The sequence below is a fragment of the Cetorhinus maximus genome, chromosome 2, assembly GCF_964194155.1.
Source record: "Cetorhinus maximus chromosome 2, sCetMax3.hap1.1, whole genome shotgun sequence".
Taxonomy (NCBI): Eukaryota; Metazoa; Chordata; class Chondrichthyes; order Lamniformes; family Cetorhinidae; genus Cetorhinus; species Cetorhinus maximus.
Genome location: NC_135880.1, coordinates 115,518,599 through 115,541,694, shown reverse-complemented (window position 1 = coordinate 115,541,694; position 23,096 = coordinate 115,518,599). Strand labels below are relative to the sequence as shown.

General features: G+C 45.7%; 1 protein-coding gene across 4 annotated transcripts in view; it reads right to left on the bottom strand.

Annotated features, from left to right (window-relative positions):
* syk (spleen tyrosine kinase) overlaps positions 1-23,096 on the bottom strand; it is a 177,997-nt gene that overhangs the window by 2,019 nt on the left and 152,882 nt on the right. For all 4 annotated transcript variants that reach the window (XM_078568677.1, XM_078568698.1, XM_078568693.1 and 1 more), the window contains 2 exons: positions 22,283-22,423; positions 16,243-16,355 (listed from right to left, as the gene is read on the bottom strand). In XM_078568677.1, coding sequence (XP_078424803.1) covers positions 16,243-16,355; positions 22,283-22,423 — 254 coding nt within the window. The remainder of the gene's footprint in view (positions 1-16,242; positions 16,356-22,282; positions 22,424-23,096) is intronic.

Genomic DNA, 23,096 nt, shown 5'->3' with positions numbered 1-23,096 from the left:
GCCTTCCCAATGGGGCTGCTGAGCAACAAATAGCTATCAGCCTCTGATTGACTGGCAGCTCCTGTCAGGTGGAACTTCCACCCCCAGTGTCCTCGATTCCAGCAAAGGCCCACCGTTGCTCCTTTAAGTGCCTAACTCAGCAGGCCTTACCAAAACGAGGTGGCGTAGGGCTCTCACCAGCTCTCCAACCCCCGTCATCTCCATGAATCACTGCCCCATGTTCCTGCCACTGAGCCACGGCTGACTATAGAATCTTGCAAAATGCCCATTGAAGCATTTGGATGATTGGCGGGGGGGTTGGAAGAATGACATGCAATTACCCGTGTGTAAAATCTACAATATATGCTGCAAATATAAGAACATAAATCCTATTTCAGGAGCTTTAATTTGAACAAGAAAGATTATTCTTTGGTGAATTGAATAGGGGCAGAATCTTTGGGTCGGTGTGCGGGGGCGGACCCCGCTCGCCAACGCGTAAAATGACGCATGGTGATGTCGGATGTGCGTCCTCTGACGTCACTGCGCATCATTTTGATCCTCAGTCCGGCGTGCAGCAGAGTTGGTTGCGAGTCTGTCAAACTATCAAAGGCCTATTAAGGCCATTTAAAAACTAATCAAAGTAATTAATTGAGCTGCCCGTCCAGTCTTAAGGTTGGCGGGCAGGCGGAGAGCCCAGGCAGTCTTCGCATTTATCATGAAACCTCATCCATGGGCGGGATGAGGTTTCACGAAGGGTTTATAAATTAAATATTTTTTTTTAAGTTCATTGACATGTCCCAGCTCATGTGACACTGTCACATGAGGGGACGCGCCTTAAAATGTTGTTTTCTTTATTAAAATTTTAAAAAATCACACTAATCTCCCTGAGGCAGCTCTGTGCCTCGGAGATTTCTGCGCTCTTTCATGTGCATCCGACTCTCCCTCTTCCCCCTGCCCACTCAGCGCTTCAGGTTGCGCGTCACGCTGGGCGGGCCCTAACTGGCCAGCCCATGCAAAATGGCGGCGCCCAGCCAATTGCAGGCGGCGATCAGCTCCCCTAGAAAATTCTCCCCTAGGATTCTATTGCATGGTTAGTCACATGCTCAGTTAGTTAGTTGCTTCTGCACCACCACAAAAAAGAGTTCAATAAAGATTCCAATCATCATTATTTCAAATCTTCCCAGCTTTAATAATAAAAAGACAAGTTATTACAAGGTGTAGAAAAGTGCCTTACAGATAAACAACTGGAGCAGAAAGAATGCTAACAGATTAGTCAAAGCAGATATTAAGTGGAGTGTATAAAAATGGGCTCATTCTGCTTAAACCCTCATCTATGCCTTTGTTACTGCCAGATTCAACAATCCAGTGCTCTCCTGGCCAGCATCCCACCCATAGACTTGCGCTCATTCAAAACTCTGCTACTCATATTCTAACTCTTAGCAAGTTCTGTTCACCCATCATCAATGTTCTTGCTGACCTACATTGGTTCACAGTCCAAGACTGCCTCAATTTTAAAATCTCAGCCTTTTTTCAAATCCCTCCATGGCCTCACCACACCCCATATCTCTGAGAGCCACTCTCCGGCACGCCTACAATACCACACTGAGATCTCTGCACTCCTCCAATTTTGGCCTCTTGTCCATCTCTTATTTTAACTTCCCCATCATTGCACCTTCAGCTACCTAGGCTCTAAGATTTGGAATTCCCTCCCGAAATACTCTGCCACCCCAGCCCACTCCTCTCCTTTAAGTTACTGCTTAAAACCTACCTTTTTGGCCAAGCTTTTGATCATCTCTCTGAATATCTCCTTAAGAGGCACATAGCCAAATTTTGTCTGATAATCACTCGTGTGAAGTGCCTTGGGATGTTTTAAGTTAAAGGTACTATATATAATGCAAGTTGTTGTTGTAAGGTATAAGAGACACATTGGGCAGAAAATTCCCCCCGTCCGGGGCGTTGTGCAGGGGCGCGCTGGAGTGAGTGCTGTGCGCTCCCTGTGCGGGCGGGGGGAATCCCTGAGTCGGGGCCTGCGCATGCGCGCGAAAGTCTCCCTGAGGGAGATTAGTTTAAGTTCTGCAAAATTTAATAGAGGTAAAAAAAAATTTTAAGGACATGTCCCCTCATGTGAAACTGTCACATGTCAATTAATTTTTTCAAAAAAATTTATTTAATTTATAAACCCTTCATGAAACCTCATCCCGCCCAATGGTTGAGGTTTCATGAAAAATGCGAAGGCCGCCTGGGCTCTTCGCCTGCCCAGCAACCTTAAGGTTGGACGGGCAGCATTCTTAACAGCTTTAATTACTTTGTTAATGGCTTTAACAGGCGTTTGACAGTTTGGCGGGTGTGTAGCCAACGTGGCTGCGCGCCCGCCGAACTGACAATCTCAATGACGCCTGCCAAACGTCACCACACGTCATTTTACGCGTCAGCGAGCGGGCCCCACCCCCGCTCGCTGACAGGAAAATTCTTCCCCTTATTTGTATTATCTGTGAGAATGATCATGGCTGATGTTTGCCAGTTTTCTCTGCATCTGCTGGTAAGAGCAGTTGGTGCTTGAACAGCTGACTCAAATCTCCCCTGCACCCCATGTGATTGCAGCTGCTGAACCCAAAAGACATGGGGAAGAATTTTCCCATCGGTGAGCGGGGGCGGGGGCAGGGCCCGTTCGCCAAGGTGTAAAATGACACGTGGTGACCTTGGGCAGGTGTCCCAATGTCACCGCGCGTCATTTAGATTATCAGTTCGGCAGATTGTTAAGGCCATTAACAAAGTAATTAAAGCTGTTAAGAATGCTGCCCATTCAACCTTAATGTTGGTGGGCAGGCGAAGAGCCCAGGCGGCCTTTGCATTTTTCATGAAACCTCATCCATGGGCAGGATGAGGTTTCATGAAGAGTTTGTTAATTAAATAAATTTTTTTGAAAAAATTAATAGACATGTCCCAGCTCATTTGACAGTTTTACATGAGGGTACATGTCCTTAAAATTTTTTTTTTACCTTTATTAAATTTTGCAGAACTTAAACTAATCTCTCTGAAGAACCTCCGTGCCTCAGGGAGATTTCTGCGCTCTTTCGTGTGGATGTGCGAAAGGGCACAGGCCCCAACTCAGGGAATCCCCCCTGTCCACTTTGGGAGTGTACAGTGCTTCTGGGTGTACGTCACGCTGGGCGGGCCTTAATCGGCCTCCCCACGTAAAATGGCCGTGCGCACCCGATTGGGGGCACCGATCGGGCTCGCACTCGCTCCCGCCCGCCCCCGCACAACCCCCTGGACAGGGGGAAATTTCTGCCCGTGACCAAATAGTGTACACAATTGAAACAAAGACATCAAGTCGAAAATTATTTTCTGCCACATCTAGTCGTGAATGCTGGTGGACAATTAAGCAACTAACAGGAAGACAAGGCTCCACAAGTATCTCCATACTGAATAATGGGGGAGCCCAGCACATCGGTGCAAAAGAAAAGACTGAAGCAGTTGTAACAATCCTCGGCCAGAAATGACAAGCGGTGATCGATCTTGACCTCCTCTGGAGGTCCCCAGCATCACAGATGCCAGTCTTCAGCCAATTCAATTCACTCCACATGGTATCTCTAAATGGCTGAAGGCACTGGATACTGCAAAGGCTATGGGCCCTGACAATGTTCCGGCAACAGTACTGAAGACTTGTGCTCCAGAACTTGCTGCGCCCCTAGCCAAGCTGTTCCAGTACAGCTGCGACACTGGCATCTACCTAGCTATGTGGAAAATTGCCACAAAAAGCAGGACAGATCTGATCCAGCCAATTACCGCCCCATCAGTCTACTCTCCAGCATCAGTAAAATAATGGAAGGGGTCAACAACAGTACTATTGAGCGGCACTTGCTCAGCAATAACCTGCTCACTCACACTTAGTTTGGGTTCCACCAGGGCCACTCAGCTCCTGACCTCATTGCAGCCTTCATTCCAAACATGGACAAAAAAGCTCATGAACTCAAGATCTGAGGTGAGAGTGATTGCCCTGTACATTAAGGCAACCTTTTACTGAGTGTGGCATCAGGGATCCCTAGCAAAACTGAAGCCAATGGGAATCAGGGTGAAAACTCTCCACTGGTTGGAGTCATACCTAGCATAAAGGAAGCTGGTTGTGGATTTTAGAGTTCGACCACCTCAGTCCCAGGGCATCACTGCAGAAGTTCCTCAGAGTAGTGTCCTAGGCCCAACCATCTTCAGCTGCTTCTTAAATGACCTTCCCTCCATCATAAGGTCAAAAGTGGGGATGTTCACTGATGATTCTACAATGTTCAGCGCTATTCATGCCTCCTTATATACTGAAGCAGTCTGTGCCCATATGCAACAAGACCTGGACAACTTTCAGGCTTGAATTGATAATTGACAATAACATTTGCGCCACACAAGTGCCAGGTAATGACCATCTCCAACAAGAGAGAATCTAACCTTCTCCCTTTGGCATTCACTGGTATTACCATCACTGAATCCCCCATTATCAACTGCAAGTTACCATGAACCAGAAACTGAACTGGACCAAAAAGATAAATACTGTGGCTACAAGAGCAGGTCAGAGGCTAAGAATTCTGTGGTGAGTAATTCACCTCCTGACTCCCCAAAGCCTGTCCACCATCTACAAGGCACAAGTCAGGAGTGTGATGGAATATTCTCCACTTGCCTGGATGAGTGCAGCTCCCACAACACTCAAGAAGCTCAACACCATGCAGGACAAAGCAGCCTGCTTAATTGGCACCCCACCCACCACCTTAAACATTAACACCCTCCACCACCAACGCACAGTGGCAGCAGTGTGTGCCATCTACAAGATACACTGCAGCAGCTCACCAAAGCTCCTTCGACAGCACCTTCCAATTCCACAACCCCCCACCAATTAGAAGGGCAAGAGCAGCAGGCACATGGGAATGCCACCACCTGCAGGTTCCCCTCCAAGCCACACACCACACTGACTTGAAAATATATCCTTCACTGTCATTGCATCAAAATCCTGGAACTCCCTTCCTAACAGCACTGTGGGTGTACCTACACCACATGGACTGCAGTGGTTAAAGAAGGAGCCTCACCACTGCCTTCTCAAGGGTAATTAGGGATGGGCAATAAATGCTGGCTTAGACAGCGATGCCCACATTATTCGACAGAATTAAAAAAAAATCTCATAGAATGTGAGGTGAAGAATTGTAGAAACCCCAGAAAGGCAACTTAGACAGTGGTCACAATGTTTTCCAATCTCTTCCACCAGACGTAAGGTGCGATGAACGGGAGGACCGCTAAAGAAATTCGTCCCCTGTCCAAGAAGAGTTGTTAGAAGGATTCTCAAATACTTCTTTGTGCCTTTGTTTCTTCTTCTAAGATTTTACTACTTCCTAATTGGTGCTCAGTGGAGTAAAGGGATGCACGGAGAGAAGGCTATGCCTAACTGCGATGTAGACCAAGTGCAAAGTCAGGAATTTGCTTTGTGTGGGAATTCATTGTGGAGGCGGAAAGAGGTGTTCATTTTTCTACCTTTTTTCAGCCTCTAGTAGATGTAAAAGAGGCAACTTGCATACCAGCAATACAGGGTAACTTGGAGACAGTGGTGAGGGTTTGAAGAGCTGAGGTTTGGGAGGGGCAGGGTGAGTCCGTGGGTTCAAAGCATTCTAAAGATGATTGAAGTCTGACATCACAAGAAAGAAGGTGATTGGTTGTTGAGTATTTTTTCTTTTCTAGGCTAGGGAATTTTAATCGGGGTAAGTATAACATTAATTGAAATAATAAAAATAATAACAATATGAGCACAAGCAGGACGACTTCTTCTTCTGTTCTCTGTCCGAAAGCAGGTCTGACCCACAGCACCATGACCTCCACTGCAGGGCAAGGAGGCAGGTCCTGTATCCATCTCAGCCAGAATGGGGATTGAATCCAATGCTGTTGGCACCAATCTGATCCGCACCGGCTGTCCAGCCAACTGCCAACCAGCCCCCAAGAAGTTCAAGTTGCCCAGACAACATACACTTTTACATGCATGTTATACACTGGAACTGGATGGTGATGGTAGGGGCTCCAATTTCTTTACATCACATGGCTAACCAGGAATCTCTCCCACTCTTACTGCCTGCCATTGGTATACATTGGAAATATGTACAACTTGATACTCAACCTGTTTGGCTGTGTTATGAATGTATCTTCCTTGGCCATCAATTCCTGGGTGGAACTTGAACCCAGAGCTTCTGGCTCAGAGGCAGGGTGCTACTCACTGCGCCTCAAGACATCCGAGCAGGACTAAAAGTATTAATTAAAAGATAACAAATAAAATAATTAACTAATTAGTTAATTAAAACAAAATAAGGATGGCAGGGCAAGCGATATGTTGCAGCTGTAGAATGTGGGTTCTGGTGGGCACCAGTGTGATCCATGGCAACCACATCTGCAGCAAATGTCTGTAGCTTGAGGAACTTCAGCTTAAAGTTAATGAGTTGGAGGCTGAGCTTCTGATATTATGATGCATCAGGGAGGAGGAATGTTACCTGGACACTTTGTTCCAGAAGGCAGTCACACCCCTTAGGTTAGGTACTTTAGATATGGTCCCTGATCATGGACAGGAGGGTGTGACTGTGAGTGAGGCAGGTACGGGGATCCAGAAATTAGAAGCGGAGGATCCTCAGCCCTTGCAATTGCCAAACAGTTTCAAGATAACTTGTACAGATGAGAGCGGGGGCTGCAGGGTGGATGAATGAACTGACCATGGCATTGTTGTGCAGGGTGCCATTCAATTGGAGTGTGTAAATAGCAAAATAATGGTAGTAGGGGACAGCATAGTCAGGGGGATAGACACAGTTCTCTGCAGCAACGTGAGTTCAGAAGGTTGTGTTGCCTGCCTGGTGCCAGAGTTCTGGACATCTGCTCAGGGCTGGATTCAGGGGGGATCCAGTTGACGTGGTCCACATGGGTACTAATTACATAGATAGAAGGAAGAAAGAGGTTCTGCTAAGGGATTATGAACAGCTAGGGGCTAAATTAAAAAGAACCACAAAGGTAATAATCTCTGGATTACTACTGGAACCATGAGCGAATTAGGGTATATAAGATTAGAGAGTTGAATGCGCAGCTCAAAGATTGGTGTGGGAGAAATGGATTTCAATTCATGGGGCACCGGCAGCAGTACTGGGGAAAACAGGAGCTGCACCGTTGGGACAGACTTCACCTGAACCATGCTGGGACCAGTGTTCTGGTACGTCGTATAACTTTGGCGGTAGAGAGAGCTTTAAATTAAATAGCGGGTGAGAGAGATTGTATGAGGGAAGATGCAGTAAATTAAAGAGAAAGGACAAGGCAATAGAGCAGGGCAGCGATATGGGTAATGGTAACCAGAGCATGGGGGAAAGGACAGAGTGTACAAACTTAAAAGTGCAACAGCAGATAAGGCCAGATTTTGCAAGAATGGTAAAGAGACAGAATTAAAAGCCCTGTATCTGAATGAGCACAGCATTCATAACAAAATGGATGAATTGATAGCACAAATAGAAATAAACATGTATGACCTGGTAGCCATTTCAGAGACATTGTTGCAAGAATACACCAAGGCTGGGACTTAAATATTCAAGGGTATTTGACATTTTGGAAACTTAGAAAGCTAGGGAAGGTTGGTGGGGTATCTCTGTTAATTAAGTAGCATTAGTACAGTGGAGCGAGATGGCCGTGGTTCAGAAGATCAAGATATATAATCAGTTTGGGTGGAGAGAAGAAACAGCAAAGGGAAGAAGTCCCTTGTAGTAGTTTATAGATCCACTAACAGCATGCGCAGAATTTTATATTTGTCGGGCGGGCGGGCCCGGCCCAATCGGTGGTGGGCGCGAAGCTGATCTCCGCCAGCGAAATGGGCCGTGCTGCCATTTTGCATGGGCAGGTGGGCGGGCCAATTAAGGCCCGCCCAGCGCGTTGCAGAGTCCCGTGGACAGCGGGATTTTCAAATTTGAAGTGGCCGTGCACAGACCGCCAGTTCCAATTGGGAACCGGCAGTCTGTATAAAGAAAGACCAGGCAGCCTCCTTTAGGCTGTTCACCATGGCCAGCGACCCGTGCGGGGGGTCTGCACAGCGGGCTCCGGAGGAGGGCAGGGCAGAGGAGGAGGACAGGTTACAGGGTAGGCCAGTGGGGGGCCAATGTGCCCCTCGCTTCTCTGATGCCTGCCTTGCTGCCCTCCTCGAAAAGGTGGCAGAATGTCGGGTGGTCTTATTTCCAGAGGATGGGAGGAGGAGGGTCCCCCACGTAACAAAGCAGGCGTGGCAGGAGGTGATGGAGGTAGTAAGCTCCCAAGATGCTGTCCAGCATACAGGGACCCAGTGCCGCAAGCGCTTCAATGATTTGTTGCGCTCTGGAAGGGTGAGTACCATGTCGGCCTTGGCCATTTAACCCAGCAGGTAGCCTTAGTGTTGTTACTGTATTGGGCATTTGGTGCACGCTGGGTGGGCAAACAGATAGTGACCATGCTTACATCAGCCTTAGTGGTTGATGAGACGATGGGTTTTCCCCGCAGCATATGTTGGTGTTTGTCGCATTTCAGTAGTCTGGGGACAACCTGTAGGGGACGCAGCTAGACACATACTCAGGACTCCAAAACATGTCTTATTGATGGTAATGAGATGGTGGAAAGGGAGCCTCAAGCTGTCGTGGCCAAGAGCCATCTGCGAGGTGCACCTAGTTGCGCCTCCTTGCCATGGGCACTAAGACCCGTGTGTTATTGAAAGTGATGGACGTCGAATGTGTCCAAGGTGGCCGTTGGGGGAGGGGGTTGGGAGCAGCCGTACTATCTTCTGGTGACTGATCACCAGTAGTGTGCACAGGAGGCACTGGAGGCCTCAGATGGGCCACTGTGGTTGGGGTGCGGCGTGCACGTGCAGAGTACATGAGCGATCAGCCCCAATAAATGGACTTCTCTGTTCTGCAGGCAAAAACCGAACACAACAACCAGGAGCGTTTGTGCACTGGTGGTGGCCAGGCCATACTGCACCACTTCACCCACTTCAAGGAACAGGCCATGGAGCTGGGGAGGAGGCAGGCGGCCAGGTCGGCAGGTGTCGGTGAGGCTGGGGTGCAGCGGCCATTGCCATCCACTCTGTCTCCCCACCATCCAAAGCACTGATGAAGTGCTGCAATCATTAATGCAGCAACACTGCTCACTCACAGACTGATACAGTCAGATGTGTGGGTCATACACAAAGGTCCCTCGGCCCCTTGAGGATGCGCGTCTCTAGCACCTTCCAAAGTCGCCTTATCCCATTTCTGACCACTATCCCCATGGCCTAACATGCCAAGGCATCGCTGCTGCACATCCAAAGACTTATTGCATCTTAGAAGGGTTTGTACCTCCACCACCCTTTCAGCCAGTGCATCCCACATTACTGTCCAAAAGGTCCTCAGCACCTCACCTGTCAACCCCATGGCACTCAAATTAAATAAATGCCACCACGTTAGTCATCCCTCCGCCAAGGGGAAATGTTGCCTTCTGTCCACCCGGTCTATGCCCCTCATAACAATATGAAGGTCAATAATGTGACCTGTCAATCTCCTGTGCTCCACGGCAAATGTCACAAGTGTTTGCAATGTTTCCTCATAACTCCAACTCTCCAGGCCAGCATGCATCCAGGTCAGGAACCTCTGCACTCTCCCCACTCCAATGCCATCCCTCCCATGAAGCGCAGGTCACAACTGAACGCAGAGGTGTAGCTGTGGCCTCGACAGCGTTTTCTGCACTTGCAACATGACCTTCCTTTTCCTACATTCTATTCCTCGGCTAATAAAGGCAAGTCTGGCTTCGACCTTGTTAAACGCCTTATGTTCCTGTTCTGCTACCTTAACAGGCCCAGCAAGGTCCCTGCAATCGTCGTGACTTCCCACCGTCCTACCATTGCTCGTATTCCCGTACCTTGTTTGTCTTGCCCAAGTGCTTAACCGTACACTTATCCACATAACATTCCATGTGGCGTTCCTTAGGCCATCTGACCAGCCTGTCTGCATGCGCGTGTAATGTTTGGGCCTCCTCTTGGCTATTTACCACCCCACCAATGTTTGTCTCCTTAGGTTCTTGAAGGATGAGTGACTTATGAGGCTGCAGGGGAAAGGGATGAAAGGTGTTACTGACTGAACGCTAACTGATGCACTGTGTTGTTAATTTCAGCATCACCACCGCATGGCCGCCAGCACGAAGCCCAGAGCACCCCCTTCACACCGGAGGGGCATCACTTGGCACTTGCATCACATCATTTCAGCGAGCCAGGCACCAGCGCAGCGACTACCACATCGGTGGGGATTATAACGTCGGCTAGTGTCCCGGGGCACAGTGGTGAGGGCACTTCACTATCGCTGGAGGAGATGGCACGGACAGAGAGTGCCGATGGTGCCAACAGCTGGAGGACTGCAGGGGACCAGGCACATGCTGAGTCGGGCAGTGATGATGTGCCTCTGGAGATGTCAGCCATGCAACAGCTGCAGGACAAGTGGCCGGGTGCGTGGCAGCATCTAGCAGGGTTGCATGAGGGTGTGCTTCACTTGGAATCTGTGGTGGAGGAATCCAGGCAGAGTGTCAGTGATGGCATGAACCTCAGGACAGAGCTTCAGGCTTCCTCCATTGAGAGATTGGCGACTCTCATGGAGAGGGGCTTCCAGCAGATTGAGAATCTTCTGATTGGGTTACGCTCTGACCTGCAAACCCTCACAGCGCTAATGGCCACAGGTCAATGGCAATGTGGGAGATGTTCTGGGCACCAAGTGTCCCAGCTCGGTGCCCATCTATCTGCGGTGAGCAGGGAGGTCCACTGTGACCTCACGTTGGTGCAGCAGCTGCCTGTCGTCGCTGCGAGCTCCTCTCAGGGCGTTCCGGGTGAGGGCAGCAGCTCCTCCGCCCCTCTGCCAGTGACCGTTGCATCTGTTGAGGCTGCAACAACTTGGGAGGTGCCAGTTCTGGAACTGGCCACTCCCTCCCAGTCGGGGCCAGCACAGGCTCCACGGGCCAGAGAGACGTCCGCCAAGGTCATTGAGGCCAACAGGACAGCAGAGTCAGCAGGCTGTCTCACAAGCCACTCCGAGCGATGGGGCGGCACCAAGACATAGTACCCGCAAACGAAAGCATAAGGCACGTTAGGCACTCCACGGGTATGTCACTGGTGATTTTCTGTTGGCCCTAGATTAGGGAATTTTTGTTTGCGAACGTCATAGCTACGTTTTTTCATGTTTTTGGTGGCAATAAAGTCCACATATGTGACCATGGCTGAGGGTGTTTCCTTTGTGCTGCATTTGTCTGTTTCACAGACATATCATGAGTGTTTGAGTGGACATTGATGTTTCTGTACAGTTACAGCTGATGAGGTGGAAGATGTAGCACTTAAGTGCCGCATATGGATGTGTCACGCAATGCTGGTCCTGCTGATCCATGTGTGTGGAGCTAGCTGAATGTTTGGATTAAAGTGTCCCGGATGTCCCTGCCTCCTTGGTGTAGTTGCGGGTGGCGTACTGCCCCTCATCATTGACCTGTGCTTCCTCATCCTCTGAGCCACTGCTGGATTCATCATGTGCAGCCGCATCCACTGTGTCAAGGTCTTCATCGTCAACCCCTTTCCAGCGCAAGGTTGTGCAGAGCGCAGCATGTTACCATTATCACAGAGATGCGATCTGGGGGGTACTGGAGTGCGCCCCCTGAGCGGTCCAGGCATCAGAAGCGCATCTTGAGAAGACCGATGGCTCTCTCCACCACAGCCCTTGTGGAGGCGTGGCTCCTATTGTAGCACTCCTCAGCTTCTGTTCTTGGATGGCGGAGAGGCATCATGAGCCACCTTCTGAGGGGATAGCCCTTGTCATCCACCAACCATCCATCCAGCCGAGCTGGAGCACTGAAGAGCCCCGGCACCTGGGAGTGTCTGAGGATGTAGGTGTCCTGGGTACCTTGCACAGACTTGTAGAATCAGCATCCCGTGATCACACACTATCTGAACGTTCATGGAGTGGAAGCCCTTCCTGTTGATAAAGGCACTGGCCTCACCTGCTGGTGCCTTGATGTGTGCAGTCTATAGCACCCTGGACACGGGGGATGCCAGGAATAGCCACAAAGCCTCTGGCTCGCTGTGCCTGACTTGCCTGATCGCAGTGGAAGTGGATGAAGATCAATGCACGCCTGAACAGAGCGTCTGTAACCTGTTTGACACAAGTGTGGACAGCTGATTGGGAGACACCACAAAGATCACCCGCCGAGCCCTGGAAGGAGCCAGATGCTTAGAAGTGGAGGGCAACTGTGACCCTCAGAGCTGCTGGCATGGGGTGTCTGCCCACACAGTTAGTACAGATCTCAGGGCCAATCATCTGACAGATGTAGTTGATTGTTTCCCTTGACAGTCGGAGCCTCCTTCGGCACTGCACCTCAGTCATATTGAGGTAGCTGCTTCACCGCCTGTATAGCCTGGCAGCAGGATAGTGGCGACTTCTTCGGCCCCTTCCACCTTGGACTACCTCTTGGACCTGCGCCCCTTGTTCCTGTGCCTGGCCGCCCAAAGGTGGCTCCCCTGGAGGTTGATTGTCCACTTCTGGCCTCCTCCTTATTCTAGCCCTCCCTTCCTCTTCAGAGCAGTTGCCTCCAGTGGAGATGTCAGAACCCATACCCAGGCTAAATGGAGGCCTCCGGAAAGCTGCAGGCCCGATAAAGATCACTGTCTGCAGACTGCTGAGCCGAAGCTTCAAAGTACAGAGAAAGCTGTTGGAAATTGACTTGAACTGCTAACAATCACACAGGCAAGTTTAAAACACTTTCTGCAATAAATACTTCACATAAAACATTAACAACCCCTCTGAGAAGTGTGAGCCTAAGATTAATATCTTAAACTTAAATAAAGGCAATTATAAGGGTATAAGGAAAGCTTTGGCTGAACTGAACTGAGAAAATAGGTTAAATGATAGGACAGTAGAAAAGCAGTGTCAGATATTTGAGGAGATATTTTATGACTCTCAGCAAAGATATATTCCATCGAGAAAGAAAGACTCAATGAGAAGGATGCACACTCTGTGGCTAACTAAGGAAGTTAAGGATAGTATCAAATTGAATGAAATAGTGTACAATGCTGAGAAGATTAGTGGTAGGTCAGGAGTTTGAACAGATTTTAGAAACCAGCAAAGAATGACTAAAAAAAAAGAGGGCAAAATTAGAGTATAAGAGAAAGCTAGCTAGAAACATAAAAACAGATAGTAAGAGTTTCTGCAAGTATTTAAAATGGAAAAGAGTATTATAGTGAGCACTGGTCCCTTAGAGGGTGAGACTGGGAAATTAATAATGGGAAACAAAGAAATGGTGGAACAGGTTTTTTATATCTGTCTTCACTGTTGAAGACACAACAAGAATAATTGAAAGTCAAGAGATAAAAGGGAGGAAGGAACTTAAAACAATCACACTTGCTAGTGAAAAGGTGTTGGGAAAACTATTAGAACTAAAGAAGTCCGCTAGAGCTGATAGCTTGCATCCTAGGGTCTTAAAAGAAGTGGCTGCAAAGATAGTAGATGTATGGGTTGTGATCTTCCAAAATTCCCTAGATTGTGGAAAGATCCCAGCAGATTAGAAAATTGCTAAATTAACACCTCTATTCAAGAAAGGAGGGGGTCAGAAAGTAGAAATCCATAGGTCAGTTAGCCTAACATCTGTTTTAGGGAAAATGCTTGAGTTCATTATTAAATAGGTTGTCACAGGACATTTAGAAATCCATAATACAATCAGGAAGAGTTAACATGGTTTTGTGAAAGAGAAATCATGTTTGACTAATTTGTTAGAGTTCTTTGAGGAATTAACAAGCAAGATGGATAATGGGAGACCAGTGGATGTGGTGTATGTAAACTTCCAAAAGACATTCAACAAAGTGCCACATCAAAGGTTACTATGCAAATAAGAGCTCATGGTGTAAGGGGTAACATATCAGCATGGATAGTGGGTTGGTTAGCTAACAGGAAGCAGACAGTAGAGATAAATGGGTAATTTTTGGGTTGGCAAACTGTTAATAATGGAATTATTAACAATGATCAGTGCTGTGGCCTCAACTATTTACAAGCTATATCAATGACTTAGATGAAGGGACCGAATAAATGATCGCTATAGATGCCACAAAGATAAGTAGGAAAGTAAGTTGTCAAGAGGACATAAAAGATCAACAAATAAATTTAGATAGGCTAAGTCAGTGGGCAAAAATTTGCCAGATGGAGTATAATGTGGGAAAATGTGAATGTGTCCACTTTGGCAGGATGGATAGCAGTATATTATTTGAATGGAGAGAGACTGCAGAATGCTGTGGTACAGAGGGATCTGGATGTCCTGGTACATGAATCACAAAGTTATGCAGGTATAGCAAGTGATTCATTAGGCAAGTGGAATGTTGGTGTTTATTGCAAGGGGGTGTTGAGTATAAAAATAGGGAAGTGTTGCCCTCAGCTGTACAAGGCCTTAGTTAGACCACTTCTGGTGTATTTTGTACAGTTTGGTCTCCTTGCAAAAGAAAGAAAGTTCACTCGACTTATTCCTGGAATGATGCGGTTATCTTTTGAGGAAAATTTGAGCAGGTTGGGCCTATGCTCATTGAAGTTTAGAAGAATGACAGGTGATCTTATTGAAATATATAAGATCCTGAGAGTACTTGACAGGGTAGTTGCTGAGAGGATGTTTCCTCTTGTAGAGGAGCCTAGAACTAGGGAACACAGTTTAAAAATTAAGGGTCTCCCATCTAAGACTGAGATGTGGAGCTTTTTTTCTCTCTCAGTGGGTCATTAGTCTGTGGAATTCTCTTTCCCTGGGGGCAGTGGAGGCTGCGTCATTGAATATGATCAAGGCTGAGTAAGGAAGAATTTTGATTGATAAGGGAGTTGAGGGCTATGGAAAGCACACAGGGAAGTGGAGTTGAGGTCACAATCAGATCAGCCGTGATCTTATTGAACGGCCTACTCCTGCTCCTAATTCTTGTGCTGTGTTCCACTGCTCTCTCTGCAAAGTAACTTGTCCTGCTTTGCTACATGAAAGGTGCCATGTAGAGATGTTGAATTGAACATTGATTGATGCAGCTTTACTAGAGATGGGTTCATGCTGCCTTGCTTCTTTGCCAGTGAACGGTCTGGGGAGCATTTCTGACCAACTCTCTTAGGCCTAGTGTCTGCGGCCATAGGTGGCCACATGAGGAAACTTTGAGCTGATAGAACAGTTAATCTAGCAGTTGTTCCACCAGCAGCTGATCTAGGCCATCTTAATCAGCCACCAATTTCCAGTATGGTTTGGGCCCATGCCCACTGAGATCTGTGTTGAGATTATAGAGTCATTTCACAAAGGAATTCACAAGCAACAAATAAAACTTTCCATTTAATTTTTCTATGGAAAATTCCCACTGGCAGCTTAGCGTACAATTTCTTCATTTTCCTGTTTTTTTTGAGAGATTTGAGGTTCAAAATTGGACTGAACGTTCAATACGCAGTGGACAGAATTTTCACCTCAGCAGGCAGGCGTGTGCCCGACCCACTCGAGCATGAAATGGCGCACGGTGACGTCAGGCGAGTGTCCCAGTGTCAACGCACAATTGCGTGATAGTTCAGTTGGCGGGCGTGCGTGGGAATCGGCAACGCGCCCGCTGACAATTAGAAGGCCTATTAATGGTATTAAAGTATTAATTAACTTAAAATTTTCACTGCCCGTCCAACTTTACGGTTGGCCTTAATTGGCCCGCCAGTGTGAAATTGCGGTCCAGCCCTAATCGCGGGCAGTAGTCGGCTTCCTGACCGCCCCCGCTGAGCCTGCCCAACAAGGGCAAAATTTTGCCCAGTGAGTTAGAGATTCTTCTCCTCATTACTAACATTCAGGTGAAACCTATCTTTTAATAAAATCAATAACCCGTTTATTCCAAATGCGTTATTGACTTTAAAATGGCAAAGGAATTTGACCTGAACACTTTAGCTATTATTCTAAACATCACACAGGAAAATGTGTGTAACTATGAATAAACCCTTTGAGTGATTAACTTTTGAAAATTTAACCTCCTCATGAGTTCAGAATATGCTTAAGTTTTGTATCATGCAACCAATTCCACCAATTCCATAAATCAAATCAGAGGATAAAGGAGAAGCATTTCATCCTACTTAATCAGCAACGTCTAAAACAACTTGATTTAAAGCGAAGGTTGTGTAATATCCCGCCAAAAGTCTGAATAACATTGCTTTAAAAAAGGTAACATTTTATTCTGTATTAAAAATTCAACTGAAACAAGGGGAAAGGACTTACTTGTACGTCCAACATTCTCGCATCAATTCATACATTTCAGCAGGACATCTGGTTGGAGCATCCAGTCGTCCACCCGATTCGATCATTTGTACAACTTCTTGGCCTTTCATTCCCTTTGCAGACAAATCAAAGACGTACACAGGCTCTTTAGTTGCAAGCAAATACATTGAACAAACAAACCTGTTTATGGTATTCAATCTTAAGGTGTGGAAGAAGGTTCACTAGATGACACCAAGTCTGGTATTCATGCTCGATCATCGGCAGATCATTGTTTTCTCAATAATTCCTAGTTTTTGGGGGAGAAAATTGTTTGTGTAACTCCCAGTGGCACTGCCAGTACTGCAGAGATGCCAGCGTCTGATTGGACAGCATGCAGCTCTCGGGGACAGGGTATCCAGCAGCGCAGCAATTAAATGACTTCGGGGCAGCCAGGATCCCTGGCAACAGGGTACCTGCTGTTAATTAGGAACTTTATTCCATCGAGGCTCCCAGAGATTGGGTCGGCAGGGGTGCCACCAGATTTTGCTGCGCCCACATTAAATTCTGCCTTTTGTATCAGTTTTCACAGTGGAGGTAGCGAACAAAATGCTAGTTTTACACATGAACCTAAAGATAAGTTAAGGGGAAGAACTTAATAGATTTAATATGAGCAGAAAATGGTAATGGAGAAAAATGAATTTAAGATAGATAAAGCACCAGCATTTGATAGTTTCAAGCCCAGAATTAGTGAGGAAAGCACATTCATAATTTTCCAAAGTTCTCTAAATTCAGGGACAGTGCCCTTGGATTGGAAAACTGCAAATATTACTCAATTTATTTACAAAGGGAGGAAGAGAGAAACCAGGAATCCTGTCAGTTTAACATCAGTTGTGGAGAAGTTATTGAAATCTATTATCAGAGTAAATGAATATATGTAAAAGTATGAGCTGATCTAAGAAGGGTAGGCCATATCTGAGTAACCTAGCTGATTTTTCAGGAGGTCACGATCATGGTGGATAGGGGATTGTTCATGGATGTTGTCTAAATGGACCTCCAAGGTATTTGATAAGATTCCCCAGAAATTATCATTTGAAAAACTGAAAGTGCCTGGAATTAGAAATAACTTTGTGACATGAGTTGGTAATTGGTGGCTGTTAGGAGGTAGAGTAGGGATAAGGGACTGCTCTCTGATTTGGTGGGATGTGACAAGAGGCATTTCCTAGGGATTTGTACTAGATGCTCAGCTTGGGACCATATATATGGATTTAGTTGAAGGAATAGAGAATTGCATAGGAGGCTGTAAGTTGTTTAGGGTGAGAGCAGGAATTTGCAAAAGGAAATAGACATATACCAGGTCAGTCGAAAGACAACAGCAAATGAAGTTTGATGTCAAAAAGTGTGAGGCGATCGACTTTGGATCTCAGAGAGAAAAATCAGAATATTTTCTTAATGGCGAGAATCTAGGAGTTTTTTTTATTCTTTCCTCGATGTGGGTGGCACTGGCAAGGCCAACATTTGTTGCCCATCCCTAATTGCCCTTGAACTGAGTGACTCGCTAGGCCATTTCAGAGGGCAGTTAAGAGTCAATAACATTGCTTTGGGTCTGGAGTCACATGTAGGCCAGGCCAGATAATTATGGCAGATTTCTATCCCTAAAAGACATTGGCGAACCAGATGGGCTTTTAATAACAACTGATGATAGTTGTCATGGTCACCATTACTGAACCTAGCTTTATATTCCAGATTTATTAACTGATTTTAGATTCCACCAGCTGACATGGGGAGGGATTTGAACCCAAGTCCCAGAGCAATAGTCTGGATTGTTGTATTACTAGTCCAGTGACAACACCATCTCTCACTATGTGCAGTGGAGTAAGGAGATTGAGGTGTGTAAATACAAAAAATAATCACGAAAATAGAATGCACAGTAACAAAAAGTAATTAAATCCTTTCCCATATCTGGTGAAAAGTCACAGACCTGAAATGTTAACTCTGTTCCTCTCTGCACAGATGCTGCCAAACTTGCTGGGGAGGATCTTCCCCATGTCAGGTGGGCTGGTCGGGAGCGGGTGTGGAGCCGATCGCCGTCCGTGATTGGCTCCGTGCCGCCATTTTATGTGGACTGGCCTTAATTGGCCCGCCCAGTGTGACGCACAGACAGTAGTGCTCAGCGCTACCTGTGTGGTCGGGGGGGGAAGAGAGAGAGTTGGAGCCTGCGCTCTGTGCGAAAGGGCGCAGAAATTTCCCTGAGTTGTACCTCAGGGAGATTAAGTACATATTGAAATTTTGAACAAAGAAAAATAAAAATTATTTGCTCGTGTCCCCACATATGACAGTGTCACATGAGCTGGGACATGTTTATGAATTGTGCAAAAATTATTTATTTATTTAATTAAACCTTCAGGAAACCTCTTCCCACCCATGGATGAGGTTTCCTGAAAAACGCGAAGGCCACTTGGGCTCTTCGCCTGCCCGACAACCTTAAGGTTGGACGGGCAGTGTTGTTAATTACTTTAATTGGCTTTTTAATGGCCTTAACAGGCCTTTGACAATTCGGTGGGCACACAGCTGCCTCCAGCTGAACGAAAGATCTAAGTGACGCACGGTGATTTCGGGGCGCACGCCCAACGTCACCGCGTGTCATTTTACATGTCGGCGTGTCGGGCCCATCCCCGCTCGCCAACGTCAAAATTCTGGCCGCTGAGTATTTCCAGCAATTTCTCTTTTTATTAAAATAGCTAATAGAATGTTGGATTTTATCTCAAAGGAGTTGGAACACAAATGTGAAGAATTGATGTTTCAGTTGTGTAGAGCCTTGGTCAGACTCCATCTGGAGTACGGTGTTCAGTGTTGGGTACTAAACCTCAGGAAAAATAAATTGGCCATGGAAAAGATACAGTGCAAATTCGCCAGAATAGTACCAGGACTGAAAAGTTTAAATTATGAGGACACTGTGCATCAACTTGGTGGGTATTCCCTTGAGTTCAGAAAATTGAGTGGTTACCTAATTGAGGCCCTTAAAGTGATAAAAGGATTCTGTAGGGTAAATACAGAGAAAATAATTCCTCTGGTGGGGGAATCCAGAAAAAGGGGGCATAACCTTCAAATTAGGCCAATTAGGAGTGAAGTCAGGGAGTATGTTTGCACACGCATAGTGGAAGTCTAAAACTCTATCCCCCAAAAGGTCCTGGATGCTGGATGAATTGAAATTCTCAAGACTGAAATCAATATTATTTATATTAGCACATCCCAAAGACTGGCGGATCATATCAAACAGCATGTCCCTTCCGCTGCTCGCAGCAGGCAAGGTACAGGTCATACCCAACTAGCCTGTGCTTGCAAAACTCAAAACACAGTGTCCAATATTTGATGTGATTCCACGATTGGACAACATTTGCTAAACAATGCTCAGTGTGCTAAGAATTACGCTAACAGCCAATTTAAGATTGACAGTTGGGCTTGTAGGGTGGTGCATTTGTGAGTACTGGAAGCTACATATATTGATACACAGGACCCTGTTCTTCGCAGACAGAAAGAACATGTACACACATTGTGCCTGTTTCAGCTAAACAAAATAAGTGATAGCCATTTGCTGGTTCATTCCCCAAGGCAATGTCTTGACCAATCAGGGTCAAGCTGCCTGGTTTAAATTTCAAACGATACTTGGCAGTTAACTGTCAGTCATTTTCCACTGGCGCACTCTCATGGCAATACCTCTACCAATCAGAGTCTACTTGTCAACCAATCAGCACTCTCGTCTCATAGAGTGTAAATACGTTGTTTTCCCTGATATTGCTATTTTCTTGAGAATTGTCCTGATGAATCCAAGATGGAAAGCTTTGACAAAAAATGGCTCTTTTTTCAGCAATACTCAAGTTCTGTACTACCAAATAACTATTCATGTTAGATCAGGCAATCGAGGGATATGTTGCAAAAGTGATTAAATGGAGTTGAGGAACAGGTCAGCTGAGATCAAATTGAATAGTGAAACAGACTTGTGTTATAAAGCAATGCTTTATATTTACTGGGCTGAAATGACTGATTGAGTTTTAAAAGACTGAACAACACCATTGCAGTGACTTAAAACAGCAGCTTCACAGATGATAAAACATTTGCATAGTTGTACCTTACAAATTCCAAAGTCATTAAACACAGAGTTAGCATGTCTAGAAGAACCCAACAAAGACAATCACCTTGGAGGAACGTGAAAGACCATATCTCCTGACCCTTTCACAAAATACCCAGGCCGCACCTCTGTATTCAGCCACGTGGGGAAAAAGCCATCAGATGCAATTACTTGGGACAATGGACCCTGAATGAGAAATGAACTTGTCCAGCCAGGATCTATTTATGTCTAAACCATGGACCTGGAATCAACTTGCTGTGACCATATACAGGTAACTGATCAGTTGGTGAGAGAGGTCATGTGATGAGCCAACTAACACTCCTTTGTGTTTTAAAAACTGCTTTTCTCCAGCTAACAGAACAGAAGAAACAGGGTATTAGAAAAAGAAGGTCCTTAAGTAGGCACACTACTCCTGTTCCTATGATGAACTGTGATCACCGAATAGAGGAGGACAAAAGCACAAGAAACCTGGCCTTTGGGCAAAAAGCAGCAGAACTTGGTGGAACCCTAAGTTTCATCCCCCATCTGAATTACATATCAGAAGTGCCAGCACAGTGGCCTCCTAGGCAGGTAGACACCCAAAATGTACCACTGTGTACATGATACCTATTTTTCATCTGCCAACCCAGCTCTCAGGGGGGTGAGCTGCTAAGTCATCTTGTATGAAACCAACCACTAAAAAAAGTTATTTAACAGTTCTGCTTGAGGCATTGCTAACAGATTGTTTATATAACAGCACTTCTGTGTTTTCACTATTTACATATTTACTACACCATTAGTTTTGTGTGATAAAGAAACATAGATACAGAATAATTTTACGAAAAGGATGTCTATAATTAATACGTTGACATCAACTGATGATGCTTGATATTTTATATATTTTGACAAAAAGGAAACGTCAATTGGGTTTATGTGAAAATGATGTCAGTCTCTTTTTGAAGAAGTGCTTTAAACCTTTAATAATGCTAACAGTTAATTTTGCCTAAACTATAGCATTAGAAAGATGCGGGAGACTGTGCAGTGAATCTGACAAAACAAATATTTTCACAAAAGCAATGGGATCAAGAACAATTGGCCTTTCAAGCCATCACTCACATGACAGTATAACACAAGGGCCTCAAACAAGGCCTAGGAATTTCTTTTGGCTTATGTTTGGGGCGGGGGTAGAACCCACACTCACCCAAATGAGGCTAATGATATAGAGGTTGTGACCTTAAAGCAAGGGCACTAAAGCCCAAGAGTTTCCATTACCTTGGTCTGGCAAATGCCAATCAAGGGAATGGTGGCTAATAGTGCTCTGAAGGGTAATACGTACTGGTTTTAGGATTATTGGGGCCCACATAGGGAACCCACTCCTGGATTGTGACATGGACCCTGAAGGTGTGAATTTATATGTTTTGGTGGAGGGGAAGTGCTCTTGGCAAAGTGCCACGGGATGCACAGCCTGGAGATTTGAGGGCAGAAGGGCCTAACATCACCCCAGCCTAGCCACCATCAGTGGTACAAGTGTGGAATTCTCTCCCACAAAAACCAGTAGATGCTAGTTTAATCACTAATTTTAAATCTGAGACTGACAGGTTTTTTTCCAGTCATCTGTATTAATAGACATGGAGCTAAGGTGGATAGACGGAGTTATGACACAGATCAACCATGATCTCATTGAGTGGTGGAACACACTTGAGGGGTTGAATTATCTAGTCCCAATTGTATGTTCCTACATTGTTCATGTGTGTGAACCTTACATAAAAAGGCTAAAGAATAATTCAATTTATTACAATATTTGTTATAAATAGCAACACCGATTTTGATAATACTACGACAACCCAGTATTCTATGACACCTTTGATTTCAGGACCACACTGCAGTTGGTGGAGGTGTGCACTGGCATGACAGTGGCAACAATATTATATTGTATTAGAGGGAAAGGAAACTTACTTTGTATGGCTTCATGCCATAGGAAAATGCTTCCCACATCATCACACCAAAACTCCAGACATCACTTTTGCTGGAAAACTTGAAGTAGTTAATGGATTCTGGTGAGTACCACTTAATTGGCCATTTGCCTGTACTTTTGGCCTATAATGAATTTAAAAGGAAAAGAAGAACTGTTTTGATTTTGTAGCATTCAATATTCTTACCAAAATAAAACGCAGTATCATAATATTCACTTATTTTTCTATGCTGCATTTTATTGCTGCATAACATTGTTCCTGGGCACCAATTATTTTGAATGGGATGTTCTTCGCATTGCCGCTGTTTAACCTGAGAAATGAAGATGGTAGCAGTGTGTGCTCAGGGACTCAACTGATCAGGAGTATAGAATAAGATTATCATTAGCCCATATGAGACACGTTGATGTTCGTGAATGGAACATATTACATTTAGTGACTAGATGAACTCTTAATCCAATGTGCCTTCATTAGAAACTTAAAAGTGGGCTCACTTTCACCACGAGACTAAGATGAGTATTTCATTTCCTTTATTGGTTATTCCTTGTGGTCTTTTTCAATCTCCCATTATACCCCATTTTTACAATCTGAATTGGGTTGAACACAAAATCAACAGCCTAAGCACCCAAGGCAAAGTAGATACTGAGCAGTGGTAGGAGAAGAGCTGGGAAAGTGCTTGAAGGCAAGGTCAAAAGAATAGGTTCAGAGGAGGTCTTCGTAGATTGGTAAAAAGCTAGCAAATCACAGATTTGGAGAATTGTTACAGCGCAGAAAGCAGAAGAGTTTTAGAAGAGGGTAGA